This window comes from Manis javanica, chromosome 9 (genome assembly GCF_040802235.1).
Source record: "Manis javanica isolate MJ-LG chromosome 9, MJ_LKY, whole genome shotgun sequence".
NCBI classification, from domain to species: Eukaryota; Metazoa; Chordata; class Mammalia; order Pholidota; family Manidae; genus Manis; species Manis javanica.
In genome coordinates this window covers 27,601,259-27,621,589 of record NC_133164.1, presented here as the reverse complement: position 1 = coordinate 27,621,589, position 20,331 = coordinate 27,601,259, and the positions used below count along the sequence as shown (strand labels likewise).

At 40.7% G+C, this 20,331-nt stretch overlaps 1 protein-coding gene across 4 annotated transcripts in view; it reads left to right on the top strand.

Annotated features, from left to right (window-relative positions):
* The window catches only part of SLAIN1 (SLAIN motif family member 1), a 53,731-nt gene extending 40,121 nt beyond the window's left edge, over positions 1-13,610 (top strand). Inside the window, exons 7-8 of one of the 4 annotated variants that reach the window (XM_017653304.3) lie at positions 2,749-3,031; positions 9,685-10,851. In XM_017653304.3, coding sequence (XP_017508793.2) covers positions 2,749-3,031; positions 9,685-9,760 — 359 coding nt within the window. In that variant the 3' untranslated portion in view covers positions 9,761-10,851. Of the gene's footprint in view, positions 1-2,748; positions 3,032-9,684 lie in introns of all 4 variants that reach the window. The other 3 variants (XM_037010296.2, XM_073212465.1, XM_073212464.1) reach the window with 3 other exon arrangements.
* Positions 13,611-20,331: the final 6,721 nt, after the last annotated feature.

Genomic DNA, 20,331 nt, shown 5'->3' with positions numbered 1-20,331 from the left:
TGCTGTCTATGTGTGTATTTGGGGTTAAGTTTAAGACAACCCCTGCGAGGCAGAGTCAAGGTCACAGTCTCAGGATTGACATGCCCAAACCAGGGAGGCCTGACATATGTTCAGAGTGTGCTGGTCAAAGTCAGCAGCCAGATGTCTGAGTCCGCACCCAGGGCCGTTTACAGCCCTCTCTCTCGATCCAGTTTTGGGGCTCAAGTGCCATTTCCCCAAAATGTGATAGTCTTTCATTTCTTTAGGTCTTAGTGCTAAAGGTGAAATGACATCTTTTTTACTCTGCACAAGGCACTTGTCAATGGTTTATATGCATCACCTTACTTAGCCCTATGAAGGTGTTTTGCCTTTGTTCCCACTTCCCCAGATGAGGAAACAGTTTGAAGTAGGTGAAGTGCCAGTTTGCCAAGATCCTGCAGGTGACAGAACAGAAACCGTTCTGATCATCCGAGAGTTTATGCCTCTAACTGCTGCAGTATTCTGACCTCCACATGCTCTTCTTCACTCCCCTTCTTCATCCAGTTTACTCCAATGTATTTTTATCATACAGGCGAGATACCATACCCTTTGAAAAGGCTCCATTAATGACCCTAATAGACACCCTCCGAATCCCCAGACCTGCCTAGAATGGATGAGGTTTTTGGTGCTCAGCTGTTACTCAGTGTGCAGTACTTTACTGTCATCACGCTTCTCTTCCACATGAGATCATCAGCTCCCTCTGGACTTGGACCGAGTTTATCGTCCCCAGCCACTGGGGGCATATGTGCCTTCAGTTAATGTTTGAATGAATGGATAAAGGAATGTGCTAGGGTTGTAATTTTTTAATTAATGACTTGTATAAAACCAGGAGACAGTCTATGAAATTTGCTAATGATAGGAAATACTAAATTTATGTCAGGAGGTTAGGACAATGGGCCAAATATACCATGATGACATTTAACTGAGAAATACAGGGTTCTGTACTTGAATACAAAAGTCAAAAGTATCAGCATAGAATGATAAAATATGGTTTAGATAGTAGCAAATCTGATACTGAGGGATTTTTGCTAACTCTCACTGTAGGTTAATTATAGCATGACTTGAATGCCAGAAAAAATGTATGTAATCTAAAATAGAATAGGATGTACACTACAAAGAATGGCCAGTTTTGGTGGAAGTGCTCAAAAAATGATGGGAACATGTCAAAGGACATAAGAAACAACATGAAAAAGTTCCTAGTGACCAAACCTGGGACAATGTGAGACACAGAATAAAAATCATACATTAAAGGATTGTAACCTATGGAGTAAAAGAAACAACTGTGGATCCATACTTAATTGAATAAATAAATTCTTCTTTGCAGTAGAATTCCAGTTAATAAATGTAAAAGAAATAGAATCATTATCTTAAGCCAAGCCTAATAATGAAAGGAAAAAAACTGTGAAGAGTGTCACGTGTAACGGGTCAGTCATAAACTGTGTCAGATAGTAGGATTCTGCTCTCCTTTACTTCTGTTCCTAAACATTGTAAGTGAATGTGTTTATGCATTCTGAGTTTCTATCATGAAGATTCTGAGTTCCAGGCCATTTTACTTTCCAGGAAGAACAAAGGTAAGATAGTGTTGGAAAGGGAGCCTGAGACAGACAAAAGAGCACTGGAATAGTCAGCGACTTGAGCTTGAGTCTTTTCTTAATCATAAGCTCTTGAGCGAAGTATATATCCTTTCTGATTCATTTTTAAAATGAGAATTATGCCTGTTCATTTTAACTGGTTTCTCTTATCAGTTGTAAATCAAGGGTGCTTATCTATTTTGTGTATAGGAAAATTAATAGGACTATTTTCCTGAATGACTTTTCTGTAGTTTAATTTGAAATGGTATTGATTGAATATCATTAAATCTAAGGGAAATTTTAGGGGATTTCGTATCTTAATGATATTAAGTCTTCTAATTTATTAACATGGAACATTCCTTCATTTATTTAGATCTTCTTTCATACCTCTCATCAAAGTTTTGTAGCATTCTGAATAGAGGTTTTAAACATCTATAGTTAAATTTACTCCTAAGTATATGATTTTTAAAGTGTTCTTGGTGTTTTTTCTTTTTAGGTTTAGTTTCTATTAGTTTTCTGGTATTTAGAAACACAATTTTTGAACTTGATATATTCAGTGACTCTGCTAACTTCATTCATCCTAATAGTTATAGAATTTGGAGTACACTTGACATAATGGAACATATTCCAGAATGTTCATGTTGAATGGTTATTAAATGCCAGGCCCCCCCTCTGTAAGACTTCTTTTGAGTTAACTCAGTCTTCCCACCAACCCTATGAGATAAGTAAATACCATGACAAAAACTAAGAAATATATCTGTAGTCTATTGATGTCACCTCTGTCTTCCTTTCTGTAATTAGCTATTAAATTGTCCCCCTGTTTTATTTTCATGAAACCATCCCAGACTATTCCTAATGTCTCCCAGGCAAGCAAGGAAGAAATTGTCCTGTGAGATGATCAAATTTGGTAAAGGAAAGGGACTTGTTAGAACTGGCTTCAAAGAGTTAGGTGGCTATTGTTGCTGATTGACAGAAGAGGGGAGACTCTTACCAAGAATTAGAATTTTCCAATACTGTCTGGACCCTACATTTCATTTATCTACTTCTATATCTGTACTACCCTTTCCAACCTTACCAGCTTTGGTGAATCCAATGCACTCTTCCTGAGTTGGAGAGCAGTAGGAGTTTTCTCTCACATGCATGTCGTTTTCTCTTCTAGTTCCATCCCCAGGACAGCTTCAACACAGACTCCACAGTGTGGGACATTTCCCAGTGTCTGTCCGGCAGCCTCTTAAAGCCACAGCCTATGTGAGTCCCACCGTTCAAGGCAGCAGTAACATGCCTTTATCCAACGGCTTACAGTTGTATTCCAGCACAGGAATCCCCACACCAAACAAAGCAGCAGCTTCTGGGATAATGGGCCGCAGTGCACTTCCAAGGCCTTCACTGGCAATAAATGGGAGTAACCTGCCTCGAAGCAAAATTGCACAACCCGTTAGAAGGTAAAGTCTTTTGTTTGTTTGTCCTCAGAAACTCATTTGCAGTTTGAAATTGGAAAGTGCTCTGGGACCATCCTGACTTCTCCTTGGTCTCAGCCTGACCTGTAGGTCTTCCTCCCCTTCATGGCCTGACTGTGACCTCCTTCTTCAGGAAGGTGATGGAACGGGGGTGTCCCTGTGTGGTCAGGTGCCCTTCCCTGTGGTCTCATCTTCTGCCCCTCCTCCCTCACCCCTTCACTCCTGATGCGTGGAGTGCTTTTGTTTTGCATCACGAGGTAAGCTCCATCGGCAGAGCTTTCATATTTTCCTTCCCTGAGTTACCTGTGTGGCCTGCTCCTTCCCTCCTTCAGGTGTCTGCTCAGGTGACTCCTCTAAAATGGAAACTCCTGCGAGGGCTGTTACTCCTCTTCCGTATTCTGGTTCCCCTTCTCCATTTTCCCCCATGGCATTTGTCACCATCTGACAGGCCATATACTCTACTTACTAATTAATGGTTTGGCTCTCCTCAGTAGGATGTGAGCTTCCGGAATGGAGGCCATTGATTCTTTGGCTCACTGATATAAATTCCCAGCACCAAAAAGTATGCTTAGAACAGGACAGGATCGGAAATATTTATTGAATAAATACATTTTTATCAAAATGAGCAAAAATATGTTAGGCGCATGTGCACATGCACACCCTCCCTCAATACTCCTGCTTTAGAAGCATCTGAGGGATACCTTGCTGGGGCTGTCAGTTTCCCTGGTGAGATGGTGAGAGTGGCATCCTTCTCTTGTTCCTTATCTTAGAGGAAGAACTTTCAGCTTTTCATACCGATTATGCTTTGTCATATATGGCCTTTATAATGTTATGATATGTCCCTTCTACACCCACTTCGTTGAGAATTTTTATCATGAATGGATGTTGAACTTTGTTAAATGTTTCTTCAACAAGATACACTTTTTGTCCTTCCTTTTTGTTAATATGGTGTATCATATTGATTGATTTGCAGATATTGAACCATCCTTACATTCCTGGGATAAATCCTACTTGATATGGTGAATGATCTTTTTACGTTTAGTAGATCTTTAAACTTAGTTTAGTAGAATTCATCTGTGAAGCCACCTGGTGATGGAATTTAGTTTGTTGTGAGTTTTTTCATTACCAAGTCAATTTCATTATTAGTATTGGGTCTGAACAAATTTTTTATTTCCTCCTGGTTTAGTCTTGGGAGAGTCTAAGTTTCTAGGACATTTCTTCTAAATTCAATTTGTTGGCATGTAATTTTTCATAATACTCTTATGGTCATTTGTATTTCTGTGGTGTTGGTCGTAACTTCTCTTTCACCTCTGATCTTTTTTTTTAAATTAATTAATTAATTTTGCTGTCATTAATCTACAACATGAAGAATATTATGTTTACGAGGGTCCTCCCTTCACCAAGTCCCCCCAACAAACCCCATTACAGTCACTGTCCATCAGTGTAGTAAGTTGCTATAGAATCACTACTGGTCTTCTCTGTGTTGCACAGCCCTCCTCATGCCCCCCTCACATTATACATGCTAATCGTAGTACCCCCTTTCTTTTTCTCCACCCTTATCCCTCCCTTCCCTCCCTTTCTCCCCAGTCCCTTTCCCTTTGGTAACTGCTAGTCCATTCTTAGGTTCTATGATTCTGCTGCTGTTTTGTTCCTTAAGTCTTTCTTTGTTCTTATAGTCTTTGGGTTTGAGGTGAGTCTCTTGTAAGCAGCATAGAGAGGGGTCTTGCTTTTTTATCCATTCTTTTATTCTGTGTCTTTTGATTGGTGCATTCAGTCCATTTACATTTATGGTGATTATTGAAAGATATGTACTTATTGACATTGCAGGCTTTAGATTCGTGCTTGCCAAAGGTTCAAGGTTTGTATCTTTAGTATCTTACTGTCTAACTTAACTCGCTTATTGAGCTATTTTGAACACTGTCTGGTCATTCTTTATTTTTCTTCCTTCTTATTCCTCCTCCTCCGTTCTTTATATGTTGGTTGTTTAATTCTGTGCTCTTTTGTGCTTCCTTTAACTGCTTTTGTGGGTAGTTGATTTTATTTTTTGCCTTTAGTTAGTATTTGGTTGGTCTGCTTTCTTTGCTGTGATTTTATTTTCTCTGGTGACATCTATTTAGTCTTAGGAGTGCTCCCATCTAGAGCAGTCCCTCTAAAATACCCTGTAGAGGTGGTTTGTGGGAGGCAAATTCCCTCAACTTTTGCTTGTCTGGGAATTGTTTAATGCCTCCTTCATATTTAAATGATAGTCATGCTGGATACAGTAGTCTTGGTCCGAGGCCCTTCTGTTTCATTGCATTAAATATATCATGCCATTCTCTTCTGGCCTGTATTGTTTCTGTTGAGAAGTCTGATGATAGCCTGATGGGTTTTCCTTTATAGGTGACCTTTTTCCTCTCTCTAGCTGCCTTTAAAACTCTGTCCTTGCCCTTGCTCTTTGCCATTTTAATTATTATGTGTCTTGGTGTTGTCCTCCTTGGGTCCTTTCTGTTGGGAGCTCTGTACACTTCCGTGGTCTGATCGATTATTTCCTCCCCCAGTTTGGGGAAATTTTCAGCAATTATTTCTTCAAATACACTTTCTATCCCTTTCTCTCTCTCTTCTTCTTTTGGTACCCCTATAATGCAGATATTGTTCCTTTTGGATTGGTCACACAGTTCTCTTAATATTGTTTCATTCCTGGAGTTCCTTTTATCTCTCTGCGTCAGCTTCTATGCGTTCCTGTTCTTTGGTTTCTATTCCATCAATGGCCTCTTGAATCTTATCCATTCTGCTTATAAATCCTTCCAGAGATTGTTTCATTTCTGTAATCTCCTTCTGGACATCATCCCTTAGCACTTGCATATTTCTCTGCAGCTCCATCATCATCGTTATGAGCTTTCTTTTTAATTCTTTTTCAGGAAGACTGGTTAGGTCTATCTCCTTCTCAGGGTTTGCCTCTGTGATCTTGGTCTGTATCAATTTCTTCTGCTTTTTCATGGTGATAGATATATTTGTGGGGAGCTGGTGCGTGTGTTGGGTAAGAGAAAGTCCCTTCTTGCCAGTTTGTGACCTTCCTCTCCTGGGAGAACAGTGGCCTCTAGCGGCTTGTGCTGGGCAGCTGCGTGCAGACAGGGCCTCTGATCTTTCCTGGCCGCTATGGAGTTTAGCTCTGCAGTTGCTGTGGGCGTGTCCTGCCTAAGGCTGCTACTCCAATATGTCAGAGCCACATCGGAGGGGGAACAGGCGGGAGGCTGTTTATCACAGTGAGGGGCCTCCGCGCTGCGCTGTGGGGGTTCGGGTGCCCAGAGTTCTCCATGATTCCCAGCTGCTAGGCTAAGTGTCCTGGGGCACTTCCATCCAGCTGTGGGGTCCCTGTCCCTTTAAGACTTTCAAAAAGCACTTGCTTTTCTTTGTCCCGGGTACGCCAGCTGCGGGGACCTGCTCACAGGTCTTACTGTCCTGTTTCCCTAGTTTCCAGCACCCCACGCACACACTGTGTCTGCGGTCCGGTGCCGATGGCTAGGGCTGGGTGTTTAGCAGTCCTGGGCTCCCTCTCCCTCCCCGCTCTGACTCCTCTTCTCCCACCGGGAGCTGGGGTGAGGGGTTCTCAGGCTGCGGCTTATATCTTACCCCCTTCGCCAGGTGCTGGGTTCTCACATGTGTAGATGTAGTCTGGCTGTTGTCCTGTGTCTTCTGGTCTCTCTTTTAGGATTAGTTGTATTTGTTGTATTTTCAAAAATATATATGGTTTTGGAAGGAGATTTCCGCTGCTCTACTCACGCCGCCATCTTGGTTCTCTCCCTCACCTCTGATTTTGAGTCCTCTCATTCTTGATGAGTCTGGCTAAAAGTTTATCAACTTTGCTTTCAAAGAACCAGCTCTTACTTTCATTGATCTTTTGTATTGTTTTCTTCAGGCTCAGCGTCACTCATTTCTGCTCTGATCTTTGTTATTTCCTTTCTCCTACTAACTTAGAGCTTTATTCCTTTTTTAGTTCCTTTAGGAGTCAACATAGATTGTTTATTTGAGATGTTTGTTTCTTCTGGAGGTATGCCCGTATTGCTATAAACTTGCCTCTTAGGACTGCTTTGTGTGCATCCCAAAGACTTTGAACTATCGTATTTCTATTTTCATTATTCTCCAAGTATTTTATTTATTTGATTTCTTCATTAACCTATTGGTTGTTTAGTAGTATGCTGTTTAGCTTCCACATGTTTGTGCTTTTTCCATTTTTTTCTTGCACTTGATTTTCATATCATTGTGGTTGAAAGAGATGCTTTATCTGATTTCAGCCTTCCTTAATTTATTGACACTTGCTTTGTGGCCTAACTTGTGATCCTTTCTGGAGAATGTTCCATGTGCATTTGAAAAGAATGTGTAGTCTACTGATTTTGGATATAATATTCTGTATATACCTTTTAATTCCATTTGGTTAATGTGCCATTCAAATCCACCGTTTCCTTACTGTTTTTTCAGTCTGGATGATCTATCCACTGATTTAAGTCCCCTACTGTTAGTGTACTACTGTTAATGTACTGCTTTTCTCTTGCTGCTTTGAATATTCTTTGTCTTTGATCTTTGACATTTTAATTATGATGTGTCTTAGCGTGGACCTCCTTTTTTTTTTCTTGTTTGGAGCTCTCTCTACTTCCTGGACGTGGCTCGCTGTTTCATTCCCTAGACTGGGAAAGTTTTCAGCTGTCACTTCTTCAAAAAAGTTTGACTTTCTGTGCTTAATTCTATGACTTGATAGAAAGGGTGACCTCTCCCAGTCTTGAATGATTGCCTCGTGTCAGGAAGGCCCCTTAAGAGGCTGTTGTGTGCCAGTGGTTTTGGCTGGTTGGCTGGAGTCCTAGTGAGCGTGAGCCAGGGTGTGGTTGCTGGGTCCCAACTGGAGAGGGTGCATACTGATGAGGTCCACGCTGGTGGGGAGGCAGCAGATCCAGGTTCAGTCTCCAGGAAAGCCCCTCCTGTGCAGCTATGAGCTCAGCACCTGCAGGGCAGCAGTAGCTCAGTCGTGTCCTTCATGGGTGGTCAGCAACCAGCTCCATGCCCTCGGTGTAGTCATGTGCCTGGGTGTAGCTCCAAGGGAATCCCTGTCCCACAGCTGCTGGCTCTCAGGCCAAGGTTCATTGGCAGCTCTGCCAAAGAGATGATGGCCTGGAAAGAAGCCCCATCTCTGCAGCCACTGGGCCAGTGTCCTCGGTGCAACAGTGGCCAACCTACACTTTCCAGGGTTCAGAAGCAACTGGCTCCCCAACCTCTGGGTAGCTACAGCCCAGATGCACTAACTGAGGCACTGGATGTGGGTGGGACCTGGTATGCCACCTAGACCAAGCCTGGGATCAGTGTGTGTGCCCCAACCCTGCTCCCCATGTCACTTTCAGTGTGGGGAAGGAATGCAAACAGTAGCACTTGCCAGTCCTCAGATCTGGGGAGAGCTCCAACATCAGGTGCTTTGATCAATACATTGGAATTTTTCATTTATAGTCTAGATGCACCTATAAATATGGCTTTTTTTTCTATGCCCCAGGACAGGGCATCTACATCCCTGACCCTCAGCAATATCCCTTCCCACCTCAGATCATTGCTCTAGGGGTTGGGGGGTTCCTCCATTACTGTGTCTCCTGCTGGGGTTTTATTTGTGATCTTGCTGTCCTGTGTTTACTTAGTCCTCAGTTCTTCCTCAAGATGAACTACTCTGTAGTTTGGGGTGAAGGTGGGAGGAGGTGGGGTCAGGCTCGCTCTACACTGCTATCTTCCCAGAAGTATGATGTGCTCTTCTTGAACTAGATATCCTAGTTAGGTCAAAAAATATCCCATGAAAATGGGTTGGAAGGCTTGGAAGATGACACAAGGGAGGCAGTCAATACCGACAAGTCATACGAGAAATTAGAACATGGAAGATGGAGCAGGAGGGAGTCAGTATGAAAGTGGGTAAGGGACATGGTGACTTTATACATGCCAGTGCATAAAGAGTTTTGCTTTTTACTTTCTGATTAGAATAGGTACTTAGATCAAAAACATTCTGAAACTATTGAAAAATACAAAAGTAAATAAAAGACTGACCCACAATCCCACTCCCTATATAGAAATCATTTTGGTACATGTTCAATAAATTCTGACTTATTCTTCTCCAGTAAATATTATGTTTATGGATGAGTAGATCACATTATTTGAAATATAGGTTACTGTGCCCATCTATTTACCCTTGGATATATGTCTCCAAACTAGCGTCCTGAAAAGGCTGCCACCAGACTATATGAGGGGATATGTTTCCCTAAACTTAGACAAACGTTGGGTGTTATTCTTTTTAAAAATCTCTGCCCATATCATAGCAAACTAACAGTCAAAGATTTGCTTTTTTGTATTTAATGAAATAACCATTTCCTTTAGGCCACTTTTTTGAGTTTTTTCTTTCTAAGGTATTCTTTACACACTAAGGATATTGATCATTTCCCACTTACATTGCATATCCAGTTGTACAGATACAGTGTGCTTGGCACTGTGCTGACTTGGGGCTTCCAGCAGAAGAGCCTGTTGGAGAATGGCCACATGCTCACTACTGGAGTGGAAGAGCATAAATGGGAGAACAAAGTATATGATGAGACTCACCGGAGTATTAATAATCTATTTCCTCTTTTTTCATGCCTTTGTAGTTTCCTTCAGCCTCCAAAGCCTCTGTCTTCACTGAGCACTCTGAGGGATGGGAACTGGAGAGACGGTTGCTACTAATGCAGTTATGTGCCCTTGAAGACTGGGAAAGAAGGGGAGATGAGGGTGTGTTACCTAGCTGGCTGGGTAACAGTGGCCATCAGGACATTCTTTCCTTTAGCATTTTAACATATTTACTGCATTGTTTTTCACTGAACCGATCGCCAGAGACTAATTATTGCACTTAAATATTTGCCTGAGATACTGCACCATTCTCAAATCTATGGTTGCAGTATTGTGACCCTTAGATCTAGGAAGTTTTTGTAGAACTGCTATGTACCTGAATCCTTTTTAAAGATTTGAGATGTATCAATAATGCTTTCTTTGCCACATGAGTTTTTTAAAGTAACTTGATCAATTTACTTATGTGTTCTAAATATCTTCCCATTCCATGTTCTGTATTTTAATACATTGTGTATTTACAACTAGGTTCTATAAACATATGTTTTGAAATTTACTTTTTTATAGTTTACAGGAATTTTATTTTTCTTTTTACACCTATGTGAACCACTATGGAACAACTTAAATTTTGTGCCATAAAAATATTTTTGTGGTAAGGTACTATTTTTTTAGCTTTAGGGATATATCAGCAGAAATCCACCATACAATTTGAGAGACATAATTTTATGATGAATGAGCACAACATAATCTGAAGCATTGCAAGGAGATAGCCAAACAGCAGAGTTAGTCTCGTCTTTTTCATTGTTAATTTATTGTCACACATGGGTTTCATATTTATAAAGTCATCACAAGCTCATTGCACTTAATACCTGCAATGTTTGCTACTGTACCACAATTGATTTTCAATACTTTATTACAGAGGATGAAACTGTAATGTTTTATTAACAATGCTTCTGGAAATGAATGCATTTTAAAGCAAATAAATCTTTTTGATAGACCTTTTACAAAACCCATTTGCACTAATGAATGCTTTCTTATGGTATATGAATTAATATTTGTTACTGTGTATACTGCTGTTTTGGAATGTTCAGAAATAAAGACTATTTCAGCAATACCAAGTCATGCATGAATGTGCAACACACACCTTATATGATTCACTACAATTACGAAAGCAGTTATTGTTGCTATGTGCTTTTACAGGGCATTTTATATCTAAAGCAAGTGAACAGAATACATCTGTAAAAATTATTTTTTTTCCTAAAATACTTCTGGTAAGTGTGAAGTTTTAGTTCTGCAGTAAAATTTATGTCCCATTTAGCAGGGCCAGCAGAACTCAAGTAGCCTCCTGCCCAGAAACACTGTCAGTGGAGATTTTAATATTCTATGGAAGTTTGGTTTGAAATACTTTATTCTCCATTACATTTGATACATGTTAGAAAACATTAAAACCTTTGCCTAACCTAAGTTTTAAAATAGAGTTCTACCTAAGGTCATTAGAGATTTCTAATTTTAAAAAGTTTGCTCTTACATATAATACTATCTAGAACTAAAAGACTTGTGTTTAAGTGGCTTGCACGATGAGATGTGAGCCAGAGGAGATGAGACAGCAATCAGGTAATATTTTTTGAGCACTTCTTAATGGTGAGAATACAGTTATTAGAAGTAAATGAGACAAATGTATGCAAAATATCTAGCAATCACCTACTGTTACAACCATTTAAAAAATAAATGCCTGAGCCTGAGAAATGTGACAACTTTGCATAAGCATTTAACTAGTACATAGTGAAGCCGACTGGAATCCAGGCTTAGCTGATTTCACGTCTTTTTCCCACTGCTGTGTTCCCTATGAGCACATGTGGTAAAGTTAGTATGTTATAAAACGAGTTTATGCTCTGCTGAGGAAATTAAAAGATTCATTTTCAATTCAAATATTTATATTAAAAATGTTTAGCCTTTGTGTTTAAAAAAAAAAGGCTCTTGCATCTTGGATTTACATTCTAGTTGGGAGGAGAGAGACAGTAAACCGTAAACAAGTGAATCACAGAATGTTAGGTGCTAGTGCTACAGGAGAAAAAAAAGATCAAAGGAGAGTTGAGAGAGCAAGAGTAGGGGGAGCACACTGTTCAGCAGGGTCCTCCGGGACACTCATTAAGTTGTTGACACTTGAACAAAGACCTGGAGGAAGAGCACTGGTCCTAAAGCTACTGCCCAGCCTCTTTCACCCAGAGTTCTATCGAACACAAATGGTGCCAGTGATTATTTTCACAGTTCTCCTTAGGATGATACATAATAATTATCAAGATGCATAGGACAGAATTTAATATTTTGCATACAGTGGATGCCCTAGGGTAGTAGCTCTCAAAGTATGGTTGCCACATCAGCATTTCAAGAACTTACCAGAAATCACATTCTCAAGCCCAGTCCTACTGAATCAGTCCTCTAGGTAATTTGCAGAACCCCCTTTGAGAAAGGCTGCTGGAAAAAGAAGGGACTAGCCTGTGCAAAGGCTTAGGGCTGAACAAGCCTCAGGTGTGTGAGGAAGAGCAAAGAGGCCATCGTGGCTGCATGCAGAGGGAGCAAGGAGAAGAGTAGCAGAGACAGGGCACCAAGGTGACATGGCAGAGTCATGAAGGGCATTGCAGGCCACAAGAACTTTGTCTAGAATAGGAGCTGTTCATGATTTTAAACAGCAGAGTTCATGATTTGACTTACTTACGGAAGTATCACCATGGCATTTGGTGAGAATAGACTATGAAATGGCAAGTGTAAATTAAACTGTTTCAGGAATCCAGGCAAGAGATGAGGAATTGGATTGGAAAGTTAGCAGTGGAGGTGGTCCTCTTCAGCACATGTCCTAGCAGTAGAGCCATCAGGATTTCTCTGTGGAGTGTTCAAGGATCAAAAGGAAAACCTCCAAGCATTTTGGTCTGGCAACTAGAAGGATGGAATTCCTCCAGCAGAGATGGAGGGGACTTGTGGAGTAAGTTTGAAAACCGTGATTCTGGCTGACATCACCAAACAGAATTTAGACAAAAGAAGACTGAGGACTGAGACCTGGGACACTTGTGTCTCCTGTCTTACATGAGTTCCTTGTGCTTGGCAACAAACTGGGACTCCTACAGGGAAAGAGATCCTGAGAAGCTTTGTCCTCAAACACGGACAGGAGCTTTGATACTGGGTTAACACAATCTAGCATGGTTTACATATGTATTAGCTATTGCTGCATAACAAGTTACAACAAAACTTTGTGGCTTAAAACAATGTTACCTCACAGTTTCTGTGGGTCTGGAATCTGGCCACAGCCTAACTGAGTCCTCTGGCCCAGGGCTGTCCCCAAGTCTTCAGTCAAGGACTGTAGACTTTGTGACACTCGGCTGGGGAGGAATCTGTTTCTAAGCTCATGTGGTTGGTGGCAGGGTTCATTTTCTTGTGTGCTGTGAACCAGAGGTTACCCTCAAGTTTCTTCCCACATGGACGTCACTGTGGACATCCCACAACATAGTAGCTTGCTTTGTCACCATGAGCAAGTATGAACTTCCAGAGAGAGAACCAGCGATATGGAAATCACAGTCTTTTATAACTTAATCTTGAAAGTGATATCACATCACTCTCGCCATGATTTGTTTATTGGAAGCAAGTCACTGAGTCCAGCTTCATTCAAGTAGGAGGGGATTACACAAGAATGTTAATACCAGGAGACAAGGACCACTAGGGGCATCTTAGAAGATGCTTGCAAAACATTGCCATCAACTTCACTAGATGGTGCCAATTCATTTCTAAATGGTTCTACCACTGTACACCTTTGCCAGCAGTGGATGGGGATTTCTTTTGTTACCCTTGATATTGTTATGATGTCTGATATCAAGTAATGTCTTGTGGTTTTGATTTGTATTTTCTAGTGAGACTGAATACTTTTTCATTCATTTATTGAACATTTGTATATCCTCTTCTATGGATTCCTGTTCAGGTCTTTTGCCCCTTTTTATGTTGGGGTTTTCTTACTAATTAGTAGTTCTTTATGTAGTCAGCTATAAGTTTTTGTCAATTATATATGTTATATCTTTACACTGTGTACCTTACCTTTTAGTTCTCTTTATGGGTGGGGGTTAAAGGTAAATAGTATTATTAATTTTAATGTAGTACAATTTATCATTCTTTTAAGTTTATTCACTTTGTGTCTTATTTGAGGAGTATTCCCTTACACTGAAATCATGAATGTTCTCCTGTTTACTCAAAGCTTTATTATTTTGCTTTTCACCTATATTTTATATTGCCCATGTGAGCATCTAGTCCTAGTAACCCTTATTGCTAAATTCATCCTTACCTACTTTTCTTTGTCATAAAGCAAATGTCTTTATGTGTGTGTATGTATCTATTTTGGAACCATCTATTCTTGTACCAGAACCATACTGTTTAAGGAAACTGACTACAATGAGTTTTGCTTTCCTGATATCTTGTTTTCCCTCAAGAGTGTCTTGGCTGTTCTTTGCATTTCCATATATATTTTTGAACAAGCTAATCAAGTTCCAGAAAAGCATCCTGTTGGAATTTTTATTGAGATTATATTGCATTTATAATTCAATTTGAGGGAAATTGACTCTTTAATATATTGATTGAATCTTGTAATCCACAAACATGGCCTACCTCTATCTTTTATTAATTGAGGTATTATTTAATCTCTGTGGAGAACCTGCATATTTTTTGCCGGGTTAGTTTTCTAGATACTTGATATTTTTGTATGCCATTTTAAATGATATTTTAAGAAATTTGATACTATTGCTAATAATAACTGATGTTTGTACCACAGATTACTTAGAGCTCTAAAATCTTTTGAATTGAAATACAGTTTTTAGCACTGCCGAGTATACCTCTCCATATATAAGAGAAACAAAGTTAACAACCAGTATATGGAAACAATTAGTATAAAGGAAAAATCTTTTTATATCAAATATAATTTTATTAAAATATAAAACCAGATATGACTCAACAAAAAAAAATAGGTTAAAAAATGGCAAAGTATTTGAATAGACATTTTCCCAAAGACAACATACAAGTGACCAACATGTGAAAAGATGCTCAACCTCACTCATCATTAGAGAAATGCCAATCAAAGCTGCAATGAGATAGCACTTCACACCTATTAGGATGGCTTTCATAAACAAAGCAACACAAAACAAGTGTTGGTGAGGATCTGGAGAACTGGAACCCTTGTGCACTGCTGGCAGGTATGTAAAACGATACAGCTGCTGTGGAAAAATTACAGCTGTTTGCCCCACAAAATCACAAAATTACCGGGTGATCCAGCAGTTCCATACAACAGAATTGACAGCAGGGACTCAACCAGATATTTGTACACTCGTGTTCACAGCAGTATTTACATTAGCCAAAAAGCAGACACAACCCAACTATTCATCTATAGATGAATGGATAAATAAATGTGGTGTATAAATATATGTTATAATGAGATACTGTTCAGCCTTAAAAAGAAAGTTGACACATGCATGATACATGGATGAACTTCTAGGACATTATGCTAAGTGAAATAAGCCAGTCACAAAAGAGAAATAATATATTATTTCTACTTACATGAGTACCAAGATCAGTCAAATTTATATATAGAGAAAGTAGAATGGTGATTGCCAGAGGCTGGGGAGCTTCTTTAGAAAGGAGGGTTAGAATTCTGTATTGGGCACACCAGCTTTTAAGACTTGCACCTGAAAACAAACCTCTTCCACCCCCGCCAAAAAAAAATCCAGCTTTTGAAAACCACAGGGCTCAAACCCCCCAAACCCACCAGGCCGTACAGCATACTGAGAATGGCTTTTAAAGAGCTCGCACACCAGACTCGCTGTCCTCAGTGACCAGCGAAGAGGCAGCTGATTGAGAGGCACCTAGGGGCTCATTTGCTTGTCTTAAAGCATCAGCCTGAGGGGCCGGCTTCTAATTTAACACTCATCTTGGGGCCCACTGGGGTACTCCCCAGCGGCAAAGACTGGCCAGGGCCATCTTCACGTTCCCCCTCCACTGCCGTCCAGAGTGCCAGTGCCCCCCAGAGGGGAGCTTTTATGCACTTCCTGATCGCCTGCTTCCACTGGCTGGGGGACTGCAGGCCTGGGTCCCATGGGAGAGACAGTCATCAGCTGGCTGCCCCTCCGGCTCCCCCACGGCAGGCATCACACAGACGACACACAAACATGTCCCCCCACACTCCCCCTTCTGAGAATGAGGCCTATTTGCTTGTCCTCGAGCTTTGGCCTGGAGGGCAGCAGCTGGCCTTGGCCCTCTTCTAGGAGCCTAGTAAGGTGGCCTCGGGATGGAGGCCAATGGATGCCATTTTTGTGCTGTCCCTCTGCCTTGATCCAGGTCACCAGCATCTGCCAGAAAGGAATTTGTATACTCATCTGGTACCCCAGTTTTCTAGCTGCCGCCCAGGGGACACCCTGGTGGCCAGATGGATTTAGGCTTGCGGTCCCACAGTACTGTATATATTTGCATACTTTAAAGGCTGCTTCCTGAAGCTCTGCTTCTAATCAACCTGAATCTAGGAGCTGAAATCCTCCCCTCTGGCACACTGACAAGTCTTGGCACACACTTATTTTGCTAGCTGCTACATGATAACTGCTAAATGCAACAAATACAAGGCTTTCTAATTAATAGTTGTAGAATGCCTAAGAATAGTTCCAGTAGCTTCATTATTTTTCTTTTTGAGTAATATTCAAGGGACTTATTAATAAATGCATTTTGTGCTTCCAGATGTCTTAATTTTGAAGTGTACAAGCTTTCCATTTTAAGACTAAAGATTATACCTCCTGGCTTGTTATTTTCATGGCACAATGAAACAAATATGAGACATTATAAAATCCTGTACTTTTTTTAGAATGGGACTCAGATGAAAACAGTTTGCAGATTAGCATCAACGTTTTTCTTACAGTATATTTTAGATCCAGCAGTTAAACCTGAATTTGATTATCACTCTGTATTTTGCATGTCATTGTTTTTACCTTGTAATAAGTTAGTAATCTGAAGGACAATTAGACTACCATAATGACAGTTATAATTGTCAATAACTTAGAACCACGAATACTGAAAGTTCATAAACCAAACTCAGTGGAAAGCCCCAGCATTTTTGCACATAGAGGATAAAGTTATGTTTCCTTTTCCTTCACAATTAATTGTAAAATATTAAATTATATCATGGAACATTAACTGTATTAGTTTTACATTGCTGCACAACAAATTGCGATAATTTCAAGAGCATAGCAAAATCCAAGTTTATTACTACACCATTATATGTAGGTCATATGTCCAGATTCAGCTAAACTGGGTTCTCTGCTCAGGGCTTCCCATGACTGAAATCAAGATGTCTGGTGGCCTGCCTAACTTTCTGAAGCTCAGGGTCCACACTCATTGTGTTGTTGGCTGAATTTACTTCCTTGTAAGTAGGAGGACAGAGGCCCCTGTTCTGCTGGTGATCAGCCTGCGGGTAGGGGTGGGGGGCGTCTCAGCTCCTAAAGGTCCTGCCACGTGGCTCCCTCCTCATGCCTCCAATCTGTCTTTCAGGAGAGGCTCAGGCTCTGTTAAGGGATGACTTGTTTATTGAGTTTGGTACACCTGGAAAATCTTCCTTTGGATTAGCTCAAAGGTCAACAGGTTGGTGATCTTGATTAAGGTGGTGAGATTCCATTTCACCCAGCTGTTCAGAATGCACTCGAGAAGGAATTACACATTGACAGGGGTAGAAGTATTCTTGTGGCCCCGCTGGAATTCTGCCTCCCACGTTGGTCCATTATGTTAACAAACTAAGTTATCACCTGCTGGAAAATCAAGTGATACTAGTGAAGATGAAATGACCTTCCCTAGCTAACACATGCATTTAGCACATTATTTGAGTTTTACACCACTTACACTTCACCATAACTGTCTCTTAGTGTGCATGGGTCTTGCTAAGGATCTGTGCAACCCTTTTTAATATTTTCTGTTTATTCTTTTCTGTTTTTCTGTTCTACTTTATGACATTTTTTTTTTTTTGCAAAGCTCATCGTAACTCAGAAATGGATTTCACAGAATGGATTGCCTCATCCATAATTTGAAAAATGTCTTAACAGGCACATTTTGTTTTAATTAATAATTTGGAAACAGTTTCCCTTACAGAAGGAAACACTCAAAGATATTTATGAAAAATAATTCTGAATAAATTAGCATGAACTAACAGGTGCAGATGGATCAACAAATGTGTCATCTTCAAGTTTGCTTATTAGACAACAATTAGCAATGCCACTAGGATCCACTGGAGGGCAGCATGTGTTCTAGATATATTTCAGGCTTAATTTAAATGGGCTTGGTTCTAGTGAGTAGAAATTCTGTTAAGTGAATTATTTATAGTGTACTAGTACGAGCAAAACACGGTCTATGCCTGTCAGTTGGCAATCAGTCCTGTCAAAACCAAAAGGGCTACAATTTGTGGGTTTTTTTTTGCCTGATCCAAAAGAATCAGTTGAATTCTTTATTCCTTCTTTCCTTCCTCCTGCATTTATCTTACTCTGTTTTCTTTTCCCTTACTTTTTTTTTTGTCCTCTGGCCTAAGTTCTCACACAGATGGTCCAGGAAAAGCCCAGTAACCACGGCCCTGGGGAAGTGGCAATCATGAACACTTGATGCCAACTCCGATACAGGGTAAAAGTCTTAGTTTCCACAGTGAGCTGGACCTCCTCCACCTCTCTTGCTACCTAGGCTAACCAGCGGCTCTTGGAGTGTCACGTCAGTAAACTGACACCACTCCCTTAACTGGACTCACTCTCTTAACTAGTATGAGAGGGGCGCCCTGCCTCGAGATGAGTTAGTACATCTAATCAAATATTCTTTGACTGTCAGGCCTTCTCAGGCTTAAATCTGTTTATGAGTATAGAAAGGAATGTATTATTTTGAATCCCCTCTCTCCTCTAGTCTGTACACACTCTGTAAAATCGTGGTCTGATTTGACATCACTGTGTGACTCAGTAGGAAACAGGCAGGGGGGCGAACGTTCCAGCTGGAGAGGGAACAGCTGTGCTTTGTTTTCCTCGGTCCGGGTTGGCACAGGTGAGAACCCTGGCCCTTTCATGTGTGTGTGTGTTTCAGGTGATTCTACTTCAGGAGGGGTTAACCAGATTTTGTTTCTACATTTGTAAAGGGCCTGAAGTGCTTTCAGTACAGCTACCTATGTGAATTTCCTGTGTTTTTCTTTTTACGAAATGTTCCATTTAGTTTTTGCACATCATCTGCTTTCTCTGCCTTTGGGCCTCTGCTCAGAATAATGGCCCTACAGCCTGTTCTGGTTTCCACTGCCTGCCGCAGGACTCACCTGAAACCTCTCCTGGGCATCTGCCTGTGGCCGGGGTTCCTCAGCATCCGGCAGCCAAGGTGCCTGGTGGTGGGTCGTCTCTTGCAACACACTGCGGCCCTTCAAGACCAGACCAAAAATCTCATCGCGGAACTCCAAACCCATTAGAAAAGAGTTACTGTTACTCTTTAGCATCACATCTCTGCTTCATACCTACTCTCCCAGGACCCAGAACCCAGGAAGCCACCTCCAGACTCCCAGCTCGCCAGCTGCTTGGGGACTGGTTTCCAGGAACAGCCCAGCAGACCAGCCCCTCTTATCCTCTTTCCCAGAAGTGACCCATACTCTCAGGGCTGCTGGTCCTGGAGTGGCTGAGCAACCCCTGTGGCCCATCTGTGATTTCAGTGCTTGAAATGGAAATAAGCCTACATCTGGAGGAGAGCAGTTCAGACCCTGCCACACGGTATGTTTCCATGATTAGGGATCCCAGAACCAACCACCTTTAACCACAGTTTGAAGATGCCTTAGAAAAAACTCTCTTATTACTAAAACCCAAACATAAGGCATGTTTTAGAAATCGGGTAGTTTCTCTCTGGTGAATGTAGATCCTCTCTCTTTGGTCATGGAATAGCAAACCCTTAGAAATAACATTTAGAAAGTGGACAGAGGAACGTGAACCCTGAGTTGCTTTGCTATCACAGATGATACTTCAGTTGAAGTAAACAAACCAAGTTTTTCCTAATTCAGAGTAAGTGTTTGGGAAAGTACAGAAGGTTGTCATGGATGTGTATTTGAACATTAGGATGAGGGGTGAGTTAAACATTTTCTCCTTTAATTTCGTTTTAATTTTGTTTTTTTCATAAATATATGTAAAAGGAGACTGATAAATATCTAAAAAGCAAGGCGTATATCTGATGGATGAAAAGTTCCAAGTATAAAAACATTCACTGAATATTTTTTTATAATAGTGAAAAATAGGAAATAATCTAGATAAGCATCAGTAGGAATATGGGTAAAAAAAATAGCCAACACAATGGAAAACTATAAGATGGTTAAACTCAGTGAGCTAAATCATATGGAATAACATGGAAATATCTTGGAAATGTAATATCTTTTCAGTTTGCTGAGATATGATTGACATTTAATGAAAACAAGATTTTGAATGGAGAAAGCTAATGCCAAGGGGTACGTGTACAGTGAGAGCATTTATATAAGTGGTAATGTAATACTGAAGCAAGATGATGAGTTGTATAAACCGTATCTATTTATCACAAAACTTGAAAATACATCCAAGGAAGGATAAATCCCAAATTCAAGATACTGATTTTCCAGAGGGTGGGACATTGGGGTTGTAGGTCATAGTTGGAACCAT